Raw genomic sequence first — 25,293 nt, 5'->3', positions numbered from 1 at the left:
TTCCTCTCCACCTATCCTCTCCTCTATCCCTCTTCTATCCGCCTCCCACTCTCTCCCTATTTATTTCAAAACCCCCTTCCCCTCCCCCTTTTCTGATGAAGGGTCTAGGCCCGAAACGTCAGCCTCTCTGCTCCTATGATGCTGCTTGGCCTGCTGTGTTCATCCAGCCCTGAACCTTTATAATGTTTTATTTCCATCACACAGATTCAAACACGATCAACTATATAAGTGGGAGAAAAGCATTCATCATAAGGAAACAGCTATGACTACCAAAGAAGTAGATGTATAAGGGAGATGTCAGTTGTGGTGTCAGCAAAACATTTCCAAAGATGAATTTGTGACACCTCATTCTATCAGCATCACCGTCTTGGACTATGGTTGGTCAATAATTAGATTGCACACACAAAGAGATACATACAATTCTACAGCAGCAACTCTCCAAAACAACCCCAAAAAAACTTAGTGTTTCGTACAAGCAGAGACCAGTAAAATTCACAACCTTTGAAGTGTTCAAGTCACATAATCAAGTAGAATGATGTTCCATTATAATGGATCAAAACAAAGCACCAACAGAACTAGGATAACCAGTCTGTATGGTTTTTCATCACCAAAGCATGCATCTTTTGTTATCTTTATATTTTGTCAGTCATAATTATATTTGGCATATCATCTTGAACAAAAATTACGAAACTAACATCACCGCATGCATCATATTTTCATCCTACAATACAGTGGTTTAGACAAAAATTATTGCAAGATTCTTCATGTCTCTTTTACATCTAATACCCACAACTTTTACCTTTGATGACCGCATTTTCAACTGTCAGTTAAAATCTTTGACCTAAAATTTTGATCCTCCAAAACAGTTTCACCACAATAGCTGCCAAGTTTTCTTCTGCGCACTAAGCATTTCTCTTCCTTCAACAACTCTTAAAAGTGCAAGTGCAAAGGTGTGAAGATCATTTTTATTTTCAGGAGACACCCTCAACACCTCATGAGTTTGCTCTTCTGGACAGCAGAGAAGAAAAAGTGTTATTTAATAGATTCTAATAGTGTTAGTTAATAGTACTTCTCTGTACTACTATCCATTCTGTCATACATTTTATATAATTTCATTGACAGCACAATGGATTGATTTTATTACTGATCTTACTTTTGCGAATCAGAGGGTGGCTGAGAGTCATCACAGCGGAATTCTGGGAGACATCGCCACAGTCATTATGACTGTACAGCAGGTCAGGGAGAATCTAGTGTCAAGGTGAGTCTGTTTGAAGAAAAAGGAATGACTGGTAAATAGAAGGCTTTTAAAAGTGTGATATCAAGAGTCCAAGGACAGTATGTCCCTATTAGGGTGAAGGGAAAAGCTGGCAGATTTAGGGATCCCTGCCTGACGAGGGTTATTGAGGCTCTAGTCAGGAAAATGGAGAAGGCGTACGTTGGGTTTAAGTTATCGGGCTCAAGTGAATCCCGAGATGGCTATAAGAAGTCCAGGAGCACCCTTAACAAGGAAATCCGAACAGCAAAAAGAGGGTATGAAATGGATCTGGCAGATAAGGTTAAAGATAATCCCAAGAGGTTCTACAGCTATATTAAAAGAGTGGCTAGGGAGAGAATAGATCCCCTTGAAGATCAGCATAGTTGTCTATGTGTGGAGCCACAGGAAATGGGGGAGATTTATAATGAATATTTCTCCTCAGTGTTTACTGAGGAGAGAATCATGGATGCTAAGGAAATAAGGGAAACAAGTGGGGATGTCTTGAATCGCATTCATATTACCAGAGAGAAGGTGTTTGTAACCTTAGATTGCATTAAGGTGGATAAATCCCCTGGGTCTGATCAACTCCATCCTTGAACGTTGTGGGAGGCTAGGTAAGAAATTGCAGATACCCTTGCAGAGATTTTTGCTTCATCTTTAGCCACTGGTCAAGTTCCGGAAGACTGGATGGTGGCTAATGTTGTCCCATTGTTTAAGAAAGGTAGCAAAGACAAGCCAGGGAAGGACAGGCCAGTGAGCCTGACGTCAGTGGTAGGCAAATTATTGGAGAGGATACTGAGGGACAGGATCAACCAACAATTGGATAGTCAAGGTCTGATCAGGGATAGTTAACATGGATTTGTGCACGGGAAGTCATATCTGACAAATCTTTTAGAGTTTTTCAAAGAGGGAACCAAGAGGATAGATGTGGGTAGGGCAGTGGATGTTGTCTATATGAACTTTTTTAGTAAGGCCATTGACAAGGTCCCACATGGTAAGCTAGTCATGAAAGTTTGGTTGCATGGGATCCAGGGAGAGCTAGCTAAATGGATTCAAAATTGGCCTGAAGGTAGGAAGCAGAGGATGATGGTTGAAGGTTGTTTCTTGGACTGGAGGCCCGTGACTAGCTGTGTGCCACAGGGGTCAGTGCTGGGACCTTTGTTACTTGTTATTTATGTAAATGATCTGCATGAAAATATACAAGGCATGATTAGTAAGTTTGCAGATGATACAAAATTAGGACGTATTGTTGATAGTGAGGAAGGTTATCAAAAATTACAGAAGGATCTTGATCAGATGGGGAAGTGGCAAATGCAATTTAATACAAATAAGTGAGAGGTGTTGCACTTTGGAAAGACAAACTAAGATAGGACTTATACGGTAAATGGTAAAGTCCTGAGGAGTGTTGTGGAACAGAGGGACCTAGGAGTACAAGTACATACTTCGTTGAAAGCGGCGTCACAGGTGGACAGGGTGGTGAAGAAGGCATTTAGCATGCTGGCCTTCATCGGTCGAGGCATTGAGCATAGGAGTTGGGACGTTATGTTACAGTTGTATAAGTCATTGGTGAGGCTGCACTTGGAGAGTTGTGTAGAGTTTTGTTCACCCTGTGTTAGGACAGACATGGTTAAACTGGAAAGTGTGCAAAGATGATTTACGAGAATGTTGCCAGGACTAGTAGGCCCGACTTATAGGGAGAGGTTGGCCGGGATAGGACTTTATTCCTTGGAATGCGGGAGAATTGAGATGTATAAAATCATGAGGAGCATAGATAGGATGAATGCATATAGCCTTTTTTCTAGAGATGTGGAATTGAAAACTACAGGGCATAGGTTTAAGGTGAGAGAGCAAAGATTTAAGAAGAACCTGAGGGGCAATCTCGTTGTCCAGAGAGTGGTGCATATATGGAATGTGCTGCCAGAGAAAGTGGTTGAGACAAGTAAATTTGCAACTTCAAAAAAACATTTGCATCGGTACATGGATGGGAAGGGTTTAGAGGGATATGGACCAAAAGTGGGCAATTGGAACTAGTTGAGTGGGCACCATGGTCAGCATGGACCAGTTTGGGCAAAAGGGCCTGTTTACATGCTGTATTACTCTATGACTCTATAACACTATAACACTATAACTGCCATGCCCCACATACTTGGCCAATATTCTATTCAGCTCACAAAACAAACAAAGTGCTGGAGAAACTCTGGCAGCATTTATGGAGAGATAACAGTTAATGTTTGAGTTTGATATAACTTCTTCAGAACCCTCTTTGGCTCATTCTGTATCGCCCTGATCAAATGATGAAAGCATCCATATTAGTGTTTTTGATATAAACTTTCCTTTCCCTCAACTGAGGATTCCTCTACAACGGACAGGATTCTCAGTTCCAAACCTTTCCCTCCCTCTCAGGAGCAACAGAGGGCATCCCTTGTCATCACATTCTACCTCTATTCACATTCAAAGGATTACGATGAACCATTTCAGCACTTCCAAACATATCTATACTCCCTTCCCATCACTTCCTCAGCAGTAACCTGGGACCTCCCCCACCCCCAGTAGCAAATGACAACCCTGCTCCTTCCTGCAACATCTTTCCATGCAAGCACAGGCAGTGCAACACTTATATCTGTTAGCTGTTCAAGTATCAATTTCATTGTACTTCATTCAATTATAGGGAGATGATGGCACACTGTGTATTTCACTGGACTGCTCTCAGGACATTGACTCAAATTCTACCTGGCAACTGGAATTTAAATTTAATTAATAAACCTTAAACAATCTCAGTTATGGTAACTATGACAACTATCATTGATCATTGTACAAACCCAACTGGTTCACTGATGTTCTTTAGGAAAGGAAATCCTCCGCCCTTACCTGGTCCAGCCTACATTTGACCACAAACTCACAGTCATGTAGTTGATTCTTAAATGTCATTTGAAATGGTTTTACAAAAGATGGGTAACAAATACTGCTTTACCAGCAACGCTCACATCCCATGAAAGAATAGAAAAAAAATACACTGAATTTGTGTCTGACTGTGGAAGCCCCTACAGTGGGAGACTAGAGGCTACAGACTACATGACCACTGCATAGACCTCCTCTGTTCAGACAGCAAATGTGACTTTTTAAAAAATTCTCCACTTAGCTTCCATGTTGACCTTTCTATGCTCAGAAGATAGAAAAGGCATTTCGGAAATACACTAATACAATCTGAGGTTTTGGAGTAGATCTGTAGCTCGGGTTGTGGTGTTGAGGTTGGTCGGCTCGCCGAGCTGGTTTGTTGTTCCGCAGACATTTCGTTACCGTGCTTGGTAACATCCTCAGTGCAGCCTCTGATGAAGCGTCGGTGTGTTTTCCCGCCTGGTTTTTAAAGTCTGGGGTCTGCTGAGGCAATTCATCGCAATTCAAACTCTGGGCTCCGTTGCGATGAATTGCCTCAGCAGACCCCAGACTTTAAAAACCAGGCGGGAAAACACACCGACGCTTCATCAGAGGCTGCACTGAGGATGTTACCAAGCACGGTAACGAAACGTCTGCGGAACAACAAACCAGCTCGGCGAGCCAACCAACCTCAACACTAATACAATACTCATGGGGAACTTCAATATGCAAGTGGACTGGGAAAAATTAGGTTAGTAGGAGATCTCAAGGAATTTGTGTATGAGATTCTGCGGTTTGAAAGGGAGAAGCTGAAATCAGAAGTAAAAGCATTTCAACTGAGCAAAGGTAACTACAAAGACATAGGGAGGTACTGACCAGAAGTGATTGGAAGCAGAGCTTAGCAAGGAACTCAGTGGAGCAGCAATGGCTAGAGTTTCTGGGGGTAATTTGGGAGGCACAGCAGAAATTCATCATTGAGAAGAAACATGCCAGGGGATAATGAGGCGGCTATGGCTGACAAGGGACGACAGGGACAGCATAACAGCAAAAGAAAAGCATACAATGTGATATGAGCGTACAAAACCAGAGAAGTGGGAAGCCTTTAAAAACCAGCAGAGGACTACAAAAAAAAAGCAATAAAGGTGGAGAAGAAGAAATATGAGGGTAAGCTAGCTAGTAATAAAACAAGACTGCAAGAGCTTTTGAAGATATATAAAAGACAAGAGAGAGGGACGAGCAGATATTGGAGCACTGGAAAATGAGACTGGAGAAGTTGTAATGGGGACAAAGAAATGGCAGAACAACTGAATAGTATTTTGCATCTGTCTTCACAATGGGGCACAGGCAAGTCGAGTGGCCATCGCAAAGGAAGGGTTGCTGGGGAAGCTGGAAGCTCAGACGGTGCATAAATTACCTGGTCCAGATAGACTACATCCCAGGTTCTAAAGGAGGTAGCTGAAGAGACTGTAGAGGCACTGGTGGTGATCTTTCATGAATCAATGGAGTTAGAGACAGTCTAAGAGGACTGGAAAATGGCTAATGTAACAGCCCGGTTTAAGAAGGGAGGGAGGCAGAAGACAGGAAATTATAGGTCAGTTAGCCTGGCCTCAGTCTGTGGCAAGGTTTTAGAGTCCATTACTAAGGATGAGATTCTGGATTACTTGGAAGCGCATTAACAAAATAAGGCTGAGTCAACATGGCTTCAACAAAGGGAGGTCATGCCCGATTAATATCGGTTAGATTTTTTTGAAAGTGTAACGAGCAAATTGGACAAAGGAGAGTCAGTGGATGTGACAGATTTAGATTTCCAGAAGACTTTGACAAGATGCTACACAGGAGGCTGCCATTTAAGATTAGAGGTCATAATGTTAGCAGCAAGCTGAGGGGCAACTTTATTTAAACATTCAATATTCTGAGATTTGAGGGTAGATGTGGTTGCACCTCCTTGTGAGAGTGTCTCAGACCAGACAGCATAATGTCAGAGATGAGGAGGAATTCTTTTTTTCCTCGGAGGTTAGTAAATCCATGGAGTGCTGATGAGGCTGGCTTGTTAAGTACATTCAAGGCACAGACAGACAAATCTTTAACCTGGGAATCAAAGATTATAGGATTAAGGGAGGAAAATGGATGAGGATTATCAGATCACCATGGTCTCACTGAATGGCACATGTACATGAAGGGGACTTAGAAGGATGATTAGCCATGATAATTTTGAATGGCAGAGCAGGTTCAAAGGGCCAAATGGCCTACTCCTGCTGCCATTTCCTATGTTTCTATTTCTCTTTGCTCTTACCGTTGGTTCAGAAAGCCTGGGTTCAAGTCCCACCTACTCCAGAAGTGAATCTGAGTTGTTTGATAAGTAGATTAAGATTATAATTTAATGGGATGGATAGGAGCAGACAGAATACATTTCCATAAACTATTATAGCACATGATAAAACGATTCAAGACAATAGTTCCAGGGATGAAGAACTTCAGTTATGAAGAATAAATGGGGAGGTTGCAATTATTTTCTTCAGTAAAGTTAAGAGAAGATTTGGTGGAGATGTTCAAATTCTTACTTGGAATGATATCACCATTCCTTAATGGTCACTGGGTCAAAATCCTGAAACACCTTTGCTAACTGCACTTGGTGTCCTTACATCCCGAGGTCTGCAGCAATTCAAGAAGGTAGTTCACAATCCAGGACAATTAGGGATGGGTAATAAATGGTGGCCTAGCCGTGACACCCACTTCTCATGAACACATTAATGGAAACTAACTACCTCTGCCTTAAAAATATTCAATGACTCTGCTTTTGGAGGCAGAGGCTCAAAACTCTGAATATAAAATTCTTCCTGTCTTAAATGGGTGATCCTTTATTTTGAAACAGACCTTATTTCTAGGTTCTCTCGAAACAGAAACATCCATTCCACATGAAACACATTCAGGCCCATCAGAATCTCACAGGTTCCAATGAAGTGATGTCACACTCTTCTGAACTCTCACAGATAGGGGGCTATCCTCTCCAATCTTTCCTCCTAAGTCAACTTGTCCATTCTCGGTATTAGTTCAGCAAATCTTCACCTAATTGCTTCCAATATATTTACATACTTCCTTAAATAAGGTGACCATCACTACACATTGTACTCCCCAGTGCTTTGCAAACTGAAACATAAAACTTCCTACTTTTGTACTCCATTCCTTTCACAATAAATTATGACATTCTATTAGAATTACTAATTACTTGCCGTACCTGCACACTAGCATTTTGCAATCCGCGCACAAGAATACCTAGATCCCTTTGCATCTCACCTCTGCTATCTGTGAGGTAACAGGTTTTTCTTTTAATTCTGCCTGCCAAAATGGACACTTCACATTTCCCAGATTTATACTCCATTTGCCACATCCTTGGCCAATTATTTAAGCCTACTTTTGCTTTGTAGCCCTCATGTCCTCCTCATAATTTACTTTTAAGTCTATTTTTGTGCAACCAGCAAATTTAGCAAAGATATTATTAGTCCTTCAACTAGGTCACTTGCATAAACTGTGAAAAGATGAGGTCCTCCCACTTGTCCCTACGACATACCACTCACAACGGCCTTTGATATAACACCCTACCCAATGCCTTCTGGAAAAAGTATCTTCTACTGGTCACCGTTATCCACAGCACCAGTTACTTCTTCCAATCATTTTAGATTAGCTAACAGCTGTTTCACAAAGCTAGGTTGACTCTGCCTGAATGCTTTGAACTTTCCCCAGTGTCCTGCTATAACATCTTTAACAACAGCTTCTCCCAGCCCCCTTGGACTCTACTGATCCCACTAAAGATTACAAAAAATCCATCAGAACCCAGGGGCTTAGTATGCTACAGTCTAACAATTTGCTTTGAATCATTTTTCCCTTCCATTTCCCGATTTATAGCTCCTTACCTCCCTTATACTGAAGAAAAATGCAAAATATATGTTCAATTCATCTGCTGTCCTTATTTTTCATTAATTCTTCAGACTTCCTGTCTATAGGACCAATTTCATTCAACCATTTGAATAGCTTCCTGCCCCGTGTCACAACTGTTAGCTCATCCACCCTGCAGCCTCACTCCTCATCCAAACAAACTGAAAGAACATCAAATCGGTTGGGAAGATGTAAAAGATCCCACAGCACTACTGAATGAGTACAGCAATTTTACAAGTTTCATAGCTTTAATTCTTATCTAAAGGATAAAAGTTAAATAAAACGAATAGATTACACATCTTGTCGCTGTCTGTGGAACTTGGTCATGTGTAAATTACCTGCTACATTTACTAGCATATCAACAATGACTCCCCTTCAGAACCAACTAACTACCTTTGAAGCGCTTCAGGTTGTTTCAGAGTGTAAAAATCACCTGTACAAATAAAAATACTTCCTTAAGAAAAATATTAAAAAATTATGAAATTTAACAACTTTCAAAAACGTAGGTCACCTCAAAACCATTCCAATTTCTTTGCCACATTTAGGATGAGAAACTGTCAGCCAGTCATTACAATGTTGGCTTTAGGAATTGAGGAATAGGTCGCTAAGGAAACTTATTGATGCAGACAACTGCTCCAAAGCTCCAGAGATGGCGAATACATTCTTAGAGGAAAACAGTTTTTGATGCAGGGAGCTGGGAAAGAGACAGATGAATTTAGGATTAATTTGCATGTCCCTAATTATTTTAAACCCTAAATACTGCCTATTAAACTAAATACCAAAATGAACATTAAACTCTCAAAATACAACAGAAACAAATGAATGATGGAAAATAAAGTATTATGGCATGGCAAATGAAACAAATGACAGAGATAGCAACAAAGTCAGCTCCTGATGGAATCTATAACTTATTCATATATTTCCAAATACCCTTAGAAATTTCTTAAGATCATGCAAGGATGAACTCTGAATTTGTACAGAGTGCATTTTGAAAATCAGTAATATAGAATTACACAAAGTAGAAGGCCATTCAGATCATTGTGCCTGTGAATGTCTGCAATGCTTTCACCACAAATGGCTAAATTCTGCTCCTGCATCTTATGGCCTTATCAAGAGATTGGGGTTGAGATCAACCTTGATTGAATGGTGGAGCAGACTTGATGGGCCGAATGACCCAATTCTGCTCTTATATCTTATGATTTTACAGTCATAAGAAACATTGGACTGCTGACTTTGCCTTGTCCGTTGTCCCATGTTCTGAAAGCCAAGTGACAAAACCAGTGTTTGAATTATTCAATCAGAAGAATATTGGATCTAATTATAAAAAGGAGAAACCCGATCCATAAAATTCAAACTTTGCATTAATACAATGATCATTTGACAAATACCCATTAAAAATGATAATTTTGCTTAAAGCTAACTTTAACCTCAAAATCAAGTAAATACCACTCTCACCCTTAAACTAATTTTAATCATATCATAAACCAAAATCAGCCATTAGAAACTGTTAAGCTTTAACAAAATAATAAAAATTTAAAAAAAAAGTAATGCTGAAAGACATTTTGTTGAACCTTATCTTGTACTCTATGACCACTCACACGAATACCAATACAAAGGGGAAAAAAAACATTTATAACTTATGACTGAAGGTAGTCAGCATAAAATACTGCAGTTTCCATGAAAATAATTCATATTTAGCTATAATACAACACCCTCTGTGCCCTTCATCAGCATAACACATTTGCATCCTACCCCCCAAACAAAATGCCCACAATTATTTACATAACTGGAAAGAGGCAAAACAAAAGTCTTTTGGACTACGTTAATTTCAGAAAGCTATTTCTGTAAAAATAAATTCTCAGCAGAATTAGGTAATTAGGATAGTATGGTACTCAAGATTCTCTGATTCATGGTTTCCTGGTCACAAGTAATGGGATAAAACTATAGCTAGTTCGTACAGCTAGGAAAATAAAAACCTCAGGTATGGCCACTCACTCTCGTGACTTGCACCTTTGGTACCTTTGCCGTTACACAGCTGTGAAGTATTTTAGCATGTTCTTTTAAACAAAAAGGGCAGCACGGTGGCACAGTGGTTAGCACTGCTGCCTCACAGTGCCAGGGACCCGGGTTCGATTCCAGCCTGGGGCGACTGTCTGTGAGGAGTTTGCATATTCTCCCCGTGTCTGTGTGGGTTTCCTCCGGATGCTCCGGTTTCCTCCCACAGTCCAAAGATGTGCAGGTTAGGTGGATTGGCCATGCTAAATTGCCCATAGCGTTCAGAGAGGTGTAGATTAGGTGGGTTATAGGGGGATGGGTCTGGGTGGGATGCTCTGAGGTTCAGTGTGGACTTGTTGGGCCAAAGGGCCTGCTTCCACACTGTAGGGATTCTAGGAACTAAAAATACCTAAGTATAATTTGTTGCTTGCCACGTTCACTTTGAACCAAAAAGGAATGAGAGACTAAGTGTAGCCAAGAAGAAAGTTAATAAGATTGAGTGAACAGTTACAACAGCAAAGTACAAAGGATGCAAAATTGGAATGTTACTTCAGAAGTTGTATCATTTGGTTGTTGAGTGGTAGTTAACAAACAGTTATGACATCTGTCAGTGTTGCCCATCTCTCAAATTGTATTAAGAAATTATTTTTACTTCAGAAGAAACAGAAACCACATCCAAACATTAACTGGCATGTTGACAGTCAAATAAGGACAGTTCATTTCACAAATGAAGTTATGTAATTTTTAACATGATTTGAATACTTAGGCCAGATGTACTTAGGCACTTCTGAGAGTCTGGGAAAAAGAATGAAGAAGTTGAGAAAGCATTCATTTAAAAGGAGGGAAGTTAAGAAAGCACTGTACCAAAAGGTAAAGTTGCCACAGTCCTACCAAACCACACAGCTGCTCTCTCATTAGAGAGAAAGGACTGGAGTACAACAATTTGAAGAATAAGAGGCACTACAGGTCCTGCATTTACACACTGTATACAAACAGAAACACGTGCCAACAAGCAATGCCATGGAAATGTTTTGTCGAAACAGAAGTGAATACAAGTTTCCTCATCGGAAAAAGCCACCAGCTTGTTAATTTTATCATTATAGACAAGTTAAATTAACTTCACTCCATGAAAAATATTGGAATTTTGAATTAATTTTATTCCACTATTCCTTTTGCCTTTCTAATGTTTGAAATTAAGACAGACTTGTAGGTTATGAATTTGTGACTTTTGCTTGCTTTAAAAATGGCAGAATGAGAAGCCAGGACACTCTGCACATGAAACACATTGTGCAATGCAAACTACAAGTGAGAAACGTAGTGTAGAAATGCCTACTGCAGAGAGAGGAACATGCCAAACAGAGGAAAAGAATCTTGTATATGGGAGCAGAGAACTGGGAACACATGGTAGAGAGAAAAAAAAAATCTAAAATGCAATGTAACATTTTTTCAGATTGTATTGTATAACAATGCCCTATATTGAAAATAGCTTACAAGCGTCTATGTCTATCAAGAAAAGGAAGTTCTAACTGCTGAGACCACTGAAGCCTGACAATTGCACAAGCTAAACAGATCATACAATCTGATATGTGGCCTTTTGAAAGACCACAACATTTGTGTAATGTAACGCTCAGTGCTTTTCAAAAATGATTCTTGGAAGGTAATGAATGAAGATGCAGTTACAAGTAGCTGTCAACTGCCTTACCAACATCAAGTTTGAGACCACTGAATCATTTACACAAAGACATTTTAATTTACAATGCATTTCTGTACCATATTCAATGAACATAATGCACTTGAGAGACATTCAACCGCTCAGGCTGGACAGCCTTTGAGGGCGATGATTGAAAGCTCCATAGGACATTTCATTGGTTACCTGTTTGTATGTTTATGAAGTCAATCAATTTTAGATTGGCAGGTAATTTTATCAGATCCTTTCAAACAGTGTTTGAAGACAAAGTGAGCAAAATCAGAGAAGGATACATCATGCCATTTCCATGAAGAACCTACCAACTCCTATATGAATGTACAAATTAGGCCAATTCCAGATGAACTTCCTGTATGGTCACCCTTTGGAAAGTGAAACTTTAAACAGTACCATTTGGTACCAATGATCAAAAATATCCTTTTTTCTGGAAAATTCAACTCTAGGGGTCAGACAAAGTCAAGGTGATACCTCAAGCTATGTTTTGGATATGGAATGTGACCAATGCAGGTGCTGAACTATTTCTAAATATAACTGAGAAGAATAAAACAATTGTGTCACTTTCACAAATTGGACAAATCACCAGCACAAAGTTTTAACATCACGACTTGTAATGCTCGTTCTGTAACCAAATTACTGGAGATGGTTAAGCATTGTATAAGAGTGTACAAGTTACTTAACAGAAAATTATTTCCACAGAAATTTGGAAAACAAAATAATAAATGGCTGATCAGATGTTGAATGCCTTAAACTTTCACCCAAAATAAACAAACAGTCTCCCTGGCATCACCGAACATAAGAACTAGGAGCAGGAGTAGGCCGTCTGGCCCTTCAAGCCTGCTCCGCCATTCAATAAGATCATGGCTGATCCTTTCGTGGACTCAGATCCACTTACCCGCGTTCTCACCGTATCCCTTAATTCCTTTATTGTTCAAAAAAAATCTACCTTTTTTTTAAAAAAGCGTTTACTGAAGTAGCGTCAACTACTTCACTGGGCAAGGAATTCCATAGGTTAACAACCCTGTGGGTGAAGAAATTCCTTCTCAGTTCAGTCCTAAATCTGCTCCCTCTAATCTTGAGGCAATGCCCTCTTGTCCTAGCTTCACCTGCCAGTGGAAACATCCTCTCTACTTCTATCTTATCTATTCCCTTCATAATTTTATATGTTTCTATAAGATCCCCCCTCAATCTTCTGAATTCCAATGAATATAATCCCAATCTACTCAGTCTCTCCTCACAAGCCAACCCCCTCAACTCCGGAATCAACCCAGTGAACCTCCTTTGCACCCCCTCCAGTGCCAGGACATCCTTTCTCAAGTAAGGAGACCAAAACTGCACACAGTACTCCAGGTGTGGCCTCACCAGCACCTTGTACAGCTGCAACATAACCTCTCTGCTTTTTATTTCAATCCCTTTAGCAATGAAGGGCAAAATTCCATTTGCCTTTCTAATTACTTGTTGTACCTGCAGACCTACCTTCTGTGATTCGTGCACAAGGACACCCAGGTCCCTCTGCATAGCAGCATGCTGCAACTTTTTAACCATTCAAGTAATAATCCTTTTTACTATTACTCGTACCAAAATGTATGACTTCACATTTATTTACATTGTATTCCATCTGCCAGACCTTTGCCCACTCACTCAATGTATCTATGTTCCTCTGCAAAGTTTCACAGTCCTCTACACACTTTGCTTTGCCACTCATCTTAGTGTCATCTGCAAACTTTGACACCCTACACGTGGTCCCCAGCTCCAAATCATCTATATAACTACCTATACAACTATCTATACGGATGGTGTGAACTACCTCAACTAAATTTACATTCCCAGATATTCAAGAAATATTTTTGATCCATCTCTTAGGCAAAATTGTTATTCCTGACATTAACTAAAATCAGCAACTCACTTCAACAGAATTCATAATCAACATATCAAGTCAAAATACCAGTGTCCTGGTGGGTTTCATCATCACTACATTGTTCATTCATGTATCTAAGTGTGACTTCATCTGTTCTCAGACAACATTATGCGCAATCATCAAGTCATTTATAAACACAAAAATATTTTTTTCATTTGTCAATTGTACGAACAAGCCAAGTTTGCAGATGACACAGAATAACTAGGAAGGCAAGTGGTGAGGCTGATACAAAGAATCTGCAGAGGGGTATAGACAGGACAAATGAGTAAAAACCTGGGAGATGGAATTTAATGCAGGAAAATGTCAGATTATGCACTTTGGCAGGAAGAATAGAACAGGTGAATATTAACTGAATGGAGAAAAATTACTGAAAGCTGCAGCACTGAAAGATCACAAAAAACTAGCATCCAAGTGCAATGAGTAGTAAGGAAGGCAAAAGGAATGTTGGGCATTATTTCAAAGGGAATGCAGTATACAAGTAGAAATAGCAAGAAGTGCAGATGTTGGAGTCAGAGATAAAGCGTGGACCTGGAGGACCACAGCAGGCTAGGCAGCATCAGAGGAGCAGGAAAGCTGACAAGAAGGGTCCAGATCCATACTTTGTTATCGCAGTATAAAAATAAAGCGGTTTTGCTAAAACCGTACAAGGCACTAGTCAGACCACAGCTGAAATCCTGTGAACAGTTCTTTTTTTAAAAATCGGCACCTTATCTAAACAATAAAGTACTGGCATTGGAGGCAGTCCAGAGAAGGTTTGTTCACTAAGCTGATAACAGGTAGAGGGGGGACTGTCTTCTGAAAGGAGGTTGAGAGAATTGGGACTGTACTCATTGGAATTCTGAAGAATGACAGCCAGCCTTATTGAGTCATACAAGATTCTTAGGTTGTTTCCCTTTATAGAAGAATCAGAGGACGCAATCTCAGAATAAGGAGGTCACACATTTAAGACAGAGATGAGGAGGTATTTCTTCTGAGGATTGTGAATCTGTGGAACTCTTTACTACAGCGGGCTAAATGTAAAAGCACATAAAAGGCAGATTCTTAATTAGTTAACAGAACCAGGGATTGAGGAAAAGACAAGTGTAGTGATTAGAATGAGGGCCAGGTGGATCTCATTGACTATGAGACCCTTGATTGGCCCATGTTAACAACCCCAATCAGGAAGTCCTAGCTGACAGACATGAACAGGGGATTCACAGAGCCAGTCCCCAGAATGGGGGGACACACAGAATCTCTTGCTTATATTTGTCAGCCAGGGCTCCCTGATTGGCCCAGGTTAATAACCCAATCAAAGATTTCAAGCCAATGAGATCCATCTGGCCCTCATTTCAGTCACTACAGCAGGGAGGTGCAGTGAGGATTATCGGCTCAGCCACGATCTTAACAAATGGCAGAGCAGACTTGATGGGCTAAATAGCCTAACTCTGCTCTTATGATCAGGAGTCCTTGATTAAAGTATTCCACAGCTGTGGAAAAGCCAGGATTCTGCACTGAACAACAGGATGGTGATGACAGCGGTCTAGTAAAATGATATTAAAATGAAGATTACATCATATACTACTTCCAGATACAACATGCAATTAGTCACAGATTGTACTTACTTTCTGAATGCGTGGTGTGCATAAATATGTTCATCATTAGGGACATCCTTGGAGAGGACAGATTAAAAGAACTCAAATTATTCATTTGAGTGATGCATTGGCATAGTGATATTGGCACCAGACTAGTAACTCAGAAGCCCAGATTAATGTTCTAGGGACATGGATTCGAATATCTCCATAATAGATTGTGAAGTTTGAATTCAATAAAAGCTAGAATTAAAAATTAGCCTAATAATGACCATAAAAATCCATCTGGTTTTCTACTGTTCATTAATAAAGGAAATCTGCCACCCTTACAGGGGACTTCAGATCCAATTCCGTGAAGGCACTACCAAATCTAAAGAAAGAAATAAAATCTGATGGACCACCTTGCATTAACCTAGGAGCCAGAAACAACAATGGCAAACACAATCCTGTCCACAACCCTAATCATCGTCCTTCAACTCTCAAATTACCATTATTGACTCACCTACTAATAACAAGGGAGTCACCATGGGCCAGGAGGTGAACTGGACTATCCATATAAATTCTGTGTCCACAAGAACAGGTCAGAGTTTAAGAATTCTGCAGTAACTAATTCTCACAAGAACTCCTGTCTTTCTAATGTCAGTACATTATTTACAAAGCACGAGGCACGAGTATGATGAATACTTTCAACTTGCCTGAAAGAGTGCAGTTCCATAACAATCAAGAAGTTTGACATCATCCAGGACAAAGTGATAGCTTGACAGGCACCCCACTGACCACCTTGAACATTCTCCCCCTTCATACCAGTACAAAGGCGGCAGCACACCATCTACATGGGCTGCAGTAACTCACCAAAACTCCTCCAAATGCATCTTCAAAATCACTATCATCTAGAAGGAAAAGGATAGCAGATGCATGGGAATACCACCACATGCAGGTTCTCCTCCAATATATACACATCCAGACTTGGAATAACATCGCCCTTCCTTCACTACTACTAGGTGAAAATCCTGGTAATCACTTCCAAAAGCATTGTGGGCATCTCTACACCACAAGGCCTGCAGGAGTTCAGGAATGCAGCTCACCACCGCCTTCGTCAGGGGAATTACAAATGGGCACTAAATGCTGGACGAGCCTGCTACATCCACATTCCATAAACGAACAAATGAAATTAATTAGTTTGATATAAAATAACTATAAACACTATTGTCTGCCAACATGCTGAAACAGGAGGTCTGTGCTGAAGTCGTTGTGCATCTCTGGCTACTGCCTCTTGCTTGACTTCTTGTTCTCTGCTTCACTTGTCGCCATTTGCTGCTACTTTCAGGAGTGGAGCAGCAAGGGGTCTTTCTAAAGGTTCTTCTGGATAAAAAAAAAATTGTGTGCAGACTTTATAAATGGGCGCTTTTTAAAAAATTGGGGCAAATTTATCAAAGTTTCTAATTCAGCATGTCTGATTATGGGAAGGGAGATTTTCTGGCAAACTTCACATGCAAGGAACATGTTTAGATGCAGGCAACTATACAGGCATGGGTGGTGAGTGCACCCCCTGCAGTTGTGATGGCAGTAAATGCAGGCAAAATAAGAAGCTATTCTAATAAGTGGAATATTTTAATGATTCCAGGAACAGTATCTGATCAATGGCACACAGTTATTTTTACGGGAAGTGACCAATATACACTTTCCTTTACTCTAAGAGAGGACTTAGAAGACCAAAGGAAATGCAGAATACCCCATATATATCATTGACTACCAAGAACTTCAGCAAACCACTTACACATAAGTTACTTCAGTCTGCTTTCCTATATTGAGTTCTGCACTTCCTCTTTTTTGTTCATTCTAGTTTCATGAGTCAGTTGTGCTTAGTGAAAATGCAACTTTGCAGATTAATCCATGATACTTGAGTTTAAAAACATGCTGACAGACTCCAAAGTCAAATAAGCTGCTGAAAAAGTTGCTCAACAGCTTTCAGCCTAAATTCAAATTACTAGAATGGAAGAACTGACAATTCAAAATTACACAAAATTAAATATTTTAATTGTAAAGTACACCATGCAAAGTTTTGACTGCCTTTGATTTAGCAGTTTGTAAATGTTAATTAGATGTTCCAAACAATTTGTCTATAATATTTCCAAATAATAGGTTATCCATTTGCTAGGGTTATCTTCATTCTTCACAAAAAAATGCTCATTACAAGATGTACTCTTCCAACCAGTGCCTTGAAAACATATCCCTAGTCTGCTCTCCTCTATGTTAGTATGTTATCCCTATATGATGAACTCTAACTCTGTAAAAATTGAATTTGGCATCCTGTCAAATAACTTCTGGAAATCCAAATACAGTACATCAGTTGACTCCTTTTATCAACACCACATGTTACTCCTTTAAAGAATTCCAATAAGTTGGTTAAATACTAGCTTGGCTAAAGTACAGCAAGTTCTGGAGTACCAAGTCTTCAATACAACTGCCAGGATCCTGCCAATGGTGTATCCAATATTTTCAACTGTTTCTTGGTATCATGTAGAGTAACCTAAATGGGTTGAAGACTAGCATGTGAGATGGCGGGAGCCTCAAGGGAAACAGGTGGATCATCCACTTGACACATCTAGCCGAAAACATTTGAATTCTATCACACGTGGCAGTGACTTGATTAATAATTTGTTTTATACACATCCACGTAGAAAGATTGCTACCTAGATGGTGGCATTCAGGACAAAGCAGCTACTGGATTGGCATCCATCAGCTTCAATGTTCACTCTTTTCACCAAAGCACACTAACAGCCGTGTATTTAGAGACAATATGAGATGCAAAATAAAAATTAATGCACATTTAATTTTAGAAAACGCTACTCTTTCAATCATAATATAAAACACGATAAAGGGAGGCATGTCAGCTCATCAAATCTGATCTGATATTAAATACAAATATAATACACAGATTTTTTAAAAAAAAAAACAACACACGATACAGGCATCGCTGGCTGGGAGCTGCATTTATTGTCCATTCTCAGTTGCTTGAGAAGGTTGTGGTGAGTTGCCTTCTTGAATTGCTTTGATTTGTTGCAAGACAGCAGGTACACTCCTTTACAAATAAATGATCGATTGCTAGACGAAAATGACAGCTCACAGAACGGCATCGGAAGCAACAGAACATGCTGGGTCAAATCAAATTTCTATCAGAAGTAAAAATAAAACAGCAGTTTCTTTTATATGATTGGCTAACCACACTAAAGCAACAACTAAATTAAGCTTTCCTAAGTGCTTTCAAACATCTAAAACAGAGGAATGAACTAGTTCAAACTTTGCAGAAATAAAGAAGTAGAGAATCTCCTTACGAAAGAAAAGCACATAAGCTGTGATATATCTATTACACGGTAAAGGCTGTTACCTGATATATCCTGAAAGGAACATATCGGAACCCTCCTTCCTCTGTTGGATACTCCATAAGTTTTCGATTGATGGCCCAAAACTGGTCGAACTTATCTAGAGAAAGAAAAATTAAACTTTAATATTTATTTAGGCACTTAAATTAGAATCAAAACTAATTTTGACTGATTAAATTTGAAGTGTATAGCTGTTTGGCTAACTCAATTTGATTGATCTCTTGCACTGCAGTCTTAAGTTTTGAAAAGTCAACTGCGACTATTTGCTCCTTCAGAAAGGAGGAGGCAAATAACATACCAGAACTGTTGGTGAACAGAATCTAGTGAGAGGGAGGAACCGAAGGATTTATTGGGAAATGGTGTTGGCGAAATTGATGGGATTTTAAGGCCGATAAATCCCCAGGACCTGATACTATACATCCAAGTGTATTTAAAAAAGTGGCCCCAGATGTAGTGGATGCATTGGAGGTCATCTTCCAGGATTCTACAGAAACTGGAACAGTTCCTACAGACTGGTAGGTAGCTAACATAACCTCTCTATTTAAGCAGAGAGAAGACCGGGAATTATGGACCAGTCAGGCTGACACTGGTAGTCAGGAAAAAACGCTCAAGTCCATAATAAAAGATATAATGCCTGAACACCTGGAAAACTGTGGCAGGATTGGACACAGTCAGCATGGATTTACAAAAGGTAAATCATGTTTTACAAATCTACTGGAATTCTTTGAGGACTAACTCTCAGTTGACAATGGGGAGCAAGTGGATGTGGTTATTTGGACTTTCAGAAGGTTTTTGACAAAGTGTCACGTAAGAGACAAGTGCTTAAAATTAAAGCAATTGGGGGGGTAATGTATTTGGATGGTTGGTACGTTGACAGGAAACAAAGAGTTGAAATAACCAGGTCATTTTTCTCTATAGCAGTGACTAATGGTTACTGCAGGGATCAGTGCTAGGACCCCAGCTGTTCACGATATATGTCAATGATTTAGACAAGGGAACTAAATGTAATATCTCCACATTTGCAGATGGCACAAAGTTGAGTGGTAGGGTGAGCTGTGAGGAGGAGACAGATGTTTCAATTTGATTTGGACAAGTTGATTAAGTGGGCAAATGCATGGCACATGCGGCATAACGTAGTTAAGTTATCTACTTTAGGAGCAAAAACAAGGTGGCAGATTATCTGAATGGGTATAAACTGAGAGGAGGGAATGTGCGACCAGATCTGGGTGGTCATGTACACCAGGCACTGAAAGTAAGGATGCAGGTGCAGCAGGTGCTCAAGGCTATAAATGGTATATTGGCTTTCATAACTAGACAATTCAAGTACAGGAGCAGGGAATGTCTTGCCGCAATTACACAGGGCCTTGGTGAGACCACACCTGAAATAGTGTGTAGTGTTTTGGTCTCCTTATTTTAGGAAGGATATCCTTAATATAGAGGCAGTGCAGCGACAATTTGCCTGGAATGGCAGGACTGATGTACGAGGACTGGTTGAAGCTGATAGGACTATAGTCTCTAGAGCTCAGAAGAATCAGATGGGATCTCACAGAAACCTATTAAATTCTCACAGTACTAGGCAAGTTAGATGCAGGAAGGATGTTCTCGATGACAGAAGTCCAGAACCAGGGGTCACAGTTTCAGAATATAGGGTAAACCACTTAGGACTGAAAGGAGGTCCAAAACTAAACTGCTATCAATGAACGAGTCAAGGGATAAACAGTAAAATTATTTTTCAGGCTTCCAAAACTCTCAACAGAACTCAAAGAGAAGGCAGAATCTTTTTAAGGTTAAGACAGCAGCATAATGGAATGTTTCATATGGCCAAGAAAAAAAGTGTTTAGCAAGGCAAAAAGAGGGACAACTAAATTTTACAAGATAAAACAAGTGACCAACACACTGCCACCATTCATCATTGTATTAAAGGATGGCCAAATCAAGAATCTACTGAGTTGGCCGAGAACAAATACTTTGAGCACCAACAACACTTGACGTTCATAGGCAACTTAATAGTGTATGACAGTGTAGCACAAGACTAGTCATTCATGCTTCCCTTGGGGAAGCGCATTGAAAAGAATGCGTCATGGACACTTGGGCATTGCCTAGTGTACCACCACGACTCAGTTAGTGAGATAGTGATAAAAAGTGGAAGCCAGGCAAACAACAGCAAAAGGAGCGCACTGCCACACCAAAAACCCACCTAGCCTTTCCAGCCCAAGTATAAAAGAGAGCCTGCAGTAGCTGCATCAGTCTGTAAACCCACCTAGAGACGCACCCCGAAAGCGGAAGAGAGTCATCCTCGTCTGCGAGGGTCTGCCAATGAATGAATGAATGAATGAATGAATGAATGAAGTGATATAGTTGCCAGAGATCTTAAGAAACTGAGAATTATGAAATATGAGATTATATGTTGACAGGTACATGGACAGTAAAGGTTAAGCAGCATATGGGCCAAACACAGGCAAATGGGACTATTTCAGTTTAGGAAACCTGGTTGGCATGGACAAGTTGGGCTAAAGGATCTGTTTTTGTGTTGGCCAACTCTATGATTCTATGAGAAGTAACCTCTTCATCTAGAGAGTGGTAAGTCTGTGAAATTTGCTATTCTCAAATAGTCAAGGACAAAACATTGTATGATTTCAAGGAAGATTCAGATATAACACTTGAGGCTAAAGGAATCAAAGGATAGGAGGGAAAAGTGGAAACAGATTACTGAGTTGGATGATCAACCATGATCATAATGAATAGTGGAGCAGGCCTGAAGGGGTGATTGGCCTACTCCTGCTCCTATTTCCTGGATAACTACACAGGCATGTACAATCTTCATCATCTTGGAGAGGGTGAGAAATAATTACAGCTGAATCACCAAACGTTTTGTCTTAGAAATACTGTATATTGCCAAATTGTGAAGTTTTCTTGCATGCAACTATTTTAATCTCTTCAGCATCTCCCCAGCCAAAACAAAGAAAGTTCATTTTATCAAAAGTATGTGGCAACATAACACAGGAAATAACAGGATTTCAAGGATGACAGAGTCTGCAAACAGACTTGACAAACATCTCCATAAAGTCCACTCTCCTCAAACACAGTGCCATCTGTTAAAGGAGATTGTCTTGGAGACACAGCCGTATCACACGGCCTTTTATGATGTCCCCACCTAAAGCATCCTCAGATAAAAAGGAAGGGAAACAAAAAATAGTCAACTATAGGTCAATTAGCTTAACAACTGTCATTGGAAAAGTGTTACAGTCTATTATGAAACACATAATGAGAACACATTTAGAAACATAATATAATTAAGCAGAGTTAGCATGGCTTCACAAAAGGTAAATCATGCCTGACAACTTTAACAAGCACAATAGACAAAGGGAAACAAATAAATGTAATATATTTGGTTTTTCAAATGGAATTTGGTAAAGTAGTGCACAAAAGACTACTTAATAAGATGAGTGTCTATGGTGTTATGGGCGGTACAACATTAGCATGGACAGAGAATGGGATAACTAATTTGACTAATTGCTAACCAATTAGTTTAACAATGGTTAAGTAATAGAAGATGGAGTTGAGATGGTCAGGGTGTTACGTTCAGGATGGCAACCTGTAACTACTGTAGAGCCACAAGGATTGATGCAGAGGCCATAATTATTTACATGGACATGCTTGTGAATGACAAAAATAGGTGGGAAGTCAAGTAATTAGCCTGAAGATTCTGCAGAGGAAAATAGGTTAAGGGAGTGGGCAAAAACTTAGCTGATGGAATATAATGCGGGATTACGCACTTTGACAGGAGAAATAGAAAAATTGAATATTATTTAAACGAAGAAAGACTACAGAGAGCTTCAGAGGGATTTGGGGATCCTTGTGCACAAACTTCAAAAAGTGAGCATAAGTTCAATGGGTGATAGGGAAGCTAAGTGGAATGTTGGCCTTTAGTTCAAATGCACTTCTGTGTGAAAACAGCGTGGTCTTTCTAAAACTATACAACCTCATCAGAGCACACTTGGAATATTGTGAACAGTTCTGATCTCCTTACCCAAGAAAAGATGTATATTAGCATAGAAGGCAGCCCAGAGAAGACTCACTAGGTTTGTCGAGAGTATGGATGGACTGTCTTATAAGCAAAAGATGAATAGTTTGGGATTTTACTTAATAGGAGTTTAGAAGGTTGAGAGGTGACATTATTGAAACATACAATAGTCTTCGGGGAAAAGCTGTTCCCTTTAAGTGTGTCTAGGACCTTATGGACCAATTTAAGACAGAGATGAAGACAAATTTCTTGCTTTTAAGGGTAGTGAATCTGTTGAAGCTGGATCATTAGGCATATTAAAGGCTGAAATAGACAGGTTGTTAATCAGCGAGGGAATCAAGAGTTATCAGAAAAAGAGAGGAAAGCAGAGGATCTGCAGATCAGCCATCATCTCAATGAACAGCAGAGTGGGCTTGATGGGTTAAATGGCCTATGTCTGCTCCTGTGTGTTCCGGTCTAAATCTTGAACTACTCTTGGAGATGCCTAAATAACTCTGAGATAAGCATCTGTTCCAAAAATAACAGGGTGAAAGCAAACTGATGGCCTGTTGGCATTATTTCGCTCCAATTCAGTACCACAAACAAAACACAAGATTTATTTCTAACAGTAAAAAAAGCATAATGTTCCTATCTTAAACACAACACTACTATCGCTGAATCTGCATCTATATCTGCATCCTGGGGGATATCAACCACCAGACACTCTACAGGGTCAGCCAGCAAGGAGAGAAGGCACATTGGAATACCATCATTTGTAAGATCCCTTCCAATGACTTGGAAATATATTGTATCGTTCTTTTGGTGACCAAGTCAAAACCCTGGAATTCCTACCCTAGCCAATGCGGATATACCTATACCACAAGTACTGCAGTGATTCAAGGAGGCAGCTTGCCAGCACCACCTCGACAGCAGTAAATGCTGGTCTAGCCAGTGATGCCCACGTCATGTGAACAAATGTATACAGTCTGAACCATCATGCCCTAAAGACTAGAGAAGAGATTTCCCATGTTCCACTTTCCTACTAAAGGAATCAAAAATCTTCCATTTTAATTTGTGCTGCTTTAGAATGATCTAATCAACCTTGAGAAAGCATCATTACAAGATAACCACCCAGATACCGATCATGGTCTGGTTTGACAAAGTGATTTCTTATACAAGTATTTCCAATGTCCTCATGTTTTAACCCTGGTGTATTTTAAATTGGTGTTCAAGAACAACCTTTTCCATTCTATTTAGCATCTGATATACCTACACAGTCACATACATCTAGCTATTTCCTTTCAAGTGTTAACATAGACAAGAAAAAGATTGCCAATAGGTTTGTACCTCAACAAGTTGTTTTAAATAAAGGCCCACTACATATTTAGGGGAGTATTACAGACATCAATTGCAGGAAGTAAATTGAAAAGAAAGTTTGAGTTAAATTAGAAAGATGAGTTAGAGTAACATTTCTGGGAGAGTTTCACTATTCATAACTACTGGTTCAGAATAGAAAAAAGGGTAGGAAACGTGTGTAAGACTTCTTCCTTGAGCAGTATGCTATTTGGCTACAAGGGTGGAGGTATTATTAGATGAGTAATAAAACAGGTCAGAAATAAACACTTTGAAATTTGTGGTGACAACATGCCAACGGTTAAGAACTAACTAGAAAGAGAACATGCCAGTACAAAAACTAGAATATCAGACCGCTTTAAAGCAAATTTTGGGTTGAGGAGCAAGAGATCACGGAGGCTCAGCTGAGAGATTTGTGGCATACAGAACAGTGGGATCCTTTTCCAAGAAAGACTGCAAAACTACAAATAAGCATATTCTCCTAAGAATTAAACTAATAGTCAAGTTAACTTTAACATCGATATTTGCAGGGTGAGATGCTTCTGCAGGAAAATTGCCGAGGGTCTGGAATTTATATTTCAGCAATCTATTGAGTATGGTGTGTGCGCTAATGTACAGCTAATGTAAAATTGATTCTTTCTAAAAATGAAGGACACAGTTAATTCAAATAACTTTACATCAGTTAATGTAATATGTCAGACTGGGCAAAAAAAAACAATTTTTAAAAAGACCTATTCTGGAGATGTGAGCACCACTGTCAAGATCAACATTTAATATCCAGTCCAAATTATTTTATGGGGTATTAAACATCATGACAGAAGATGGATAGAGGTTTTAGAGAAGGTACAAAGCAGATGAAACAAAATGTTATCTGGTATGAATAAACACAAATACAAAAAAAGACAAAATATGGAATGTTTGGAGGAGTAATGTGATCAAAATGTTTCAACATTTGCAGGATGGAAAAGGATAGATAAAAGTATATTGTTAAATCATTAGTGTGGGCCATGGTAGAGGGGTAAAAATCAAATGCAGGAGATTTAGAACTGAGGGCAGAAAAACTGTCTTTACAATTGTAAAGGTATTAATTCATTTCCAAAATTAAGGATTGAACAACGTTTTGATCATCTGCCTAACATCTGTTAGGACACTGTCATTTTATTTGTGAAGTGCCTTCAGGTGCTTTATTACTTTAAAGTTGTTATTAATAAAAGAGTGTACTTCTTTCTCTGTTTCATCAGACTGTAATGTTCTTTTTCTAGTTTAGAACCATAAGCAAATCTGGTTGATTTAACAAATAAAAACCAAA

The 25,293-nt window shown here is 39.5% G+C and overlaps 1 protein-coding gene across 5 annotated transcripts in view; it reads right to left on the bottom strand.

Moving 5' to 3' along the window:
- Positions 1-25,293, bottom strand: part of atg5 (ATG5 autophagy related 5 homolog (S. cerevisiae)) — a 138,484-nt gene that overhangs the window by 51,935 nt on the left and 61,256 nt on the right. For all 5 annotated transcript variants that reach the window (XR_007262091.1, XM_048596831.1, XM_020526525.2 and 2 more), the window contains one exon: positions 18,634-18,728. Coding sequence is in view for 4 of the 5 variants with exons in the window: in XM_048596831.1 (XP_048452788.1) it covers positions 18,634-18,728 (95 nt within the window). In the remaining variant the exon portion in view is untranslated. The remainder of the gene's footprint in view (positions 1-18,633; positions 18,729-25,293) is intronic.

This window comes from Rhincodon typus, chromosome 5, assembly GCF_021869965.1.
Source record: "Rhincodon typus isolate 14 chromosome 5, sRhiTyp1.1, whole genome shotgun sequence".
NCBI classification, from domain to species: domain Eukaryota; kingdom Metazoa; phylum Chordata; class Chondrichthyes; order Orectolobiformes; family Rhincodontidae; genus Rhincodon; species Rhincodon typus.
Note: the sequence above shows the minus strand (reverse complement) of the source record. Positions and strands in the feature narration are given on the sequence as shown.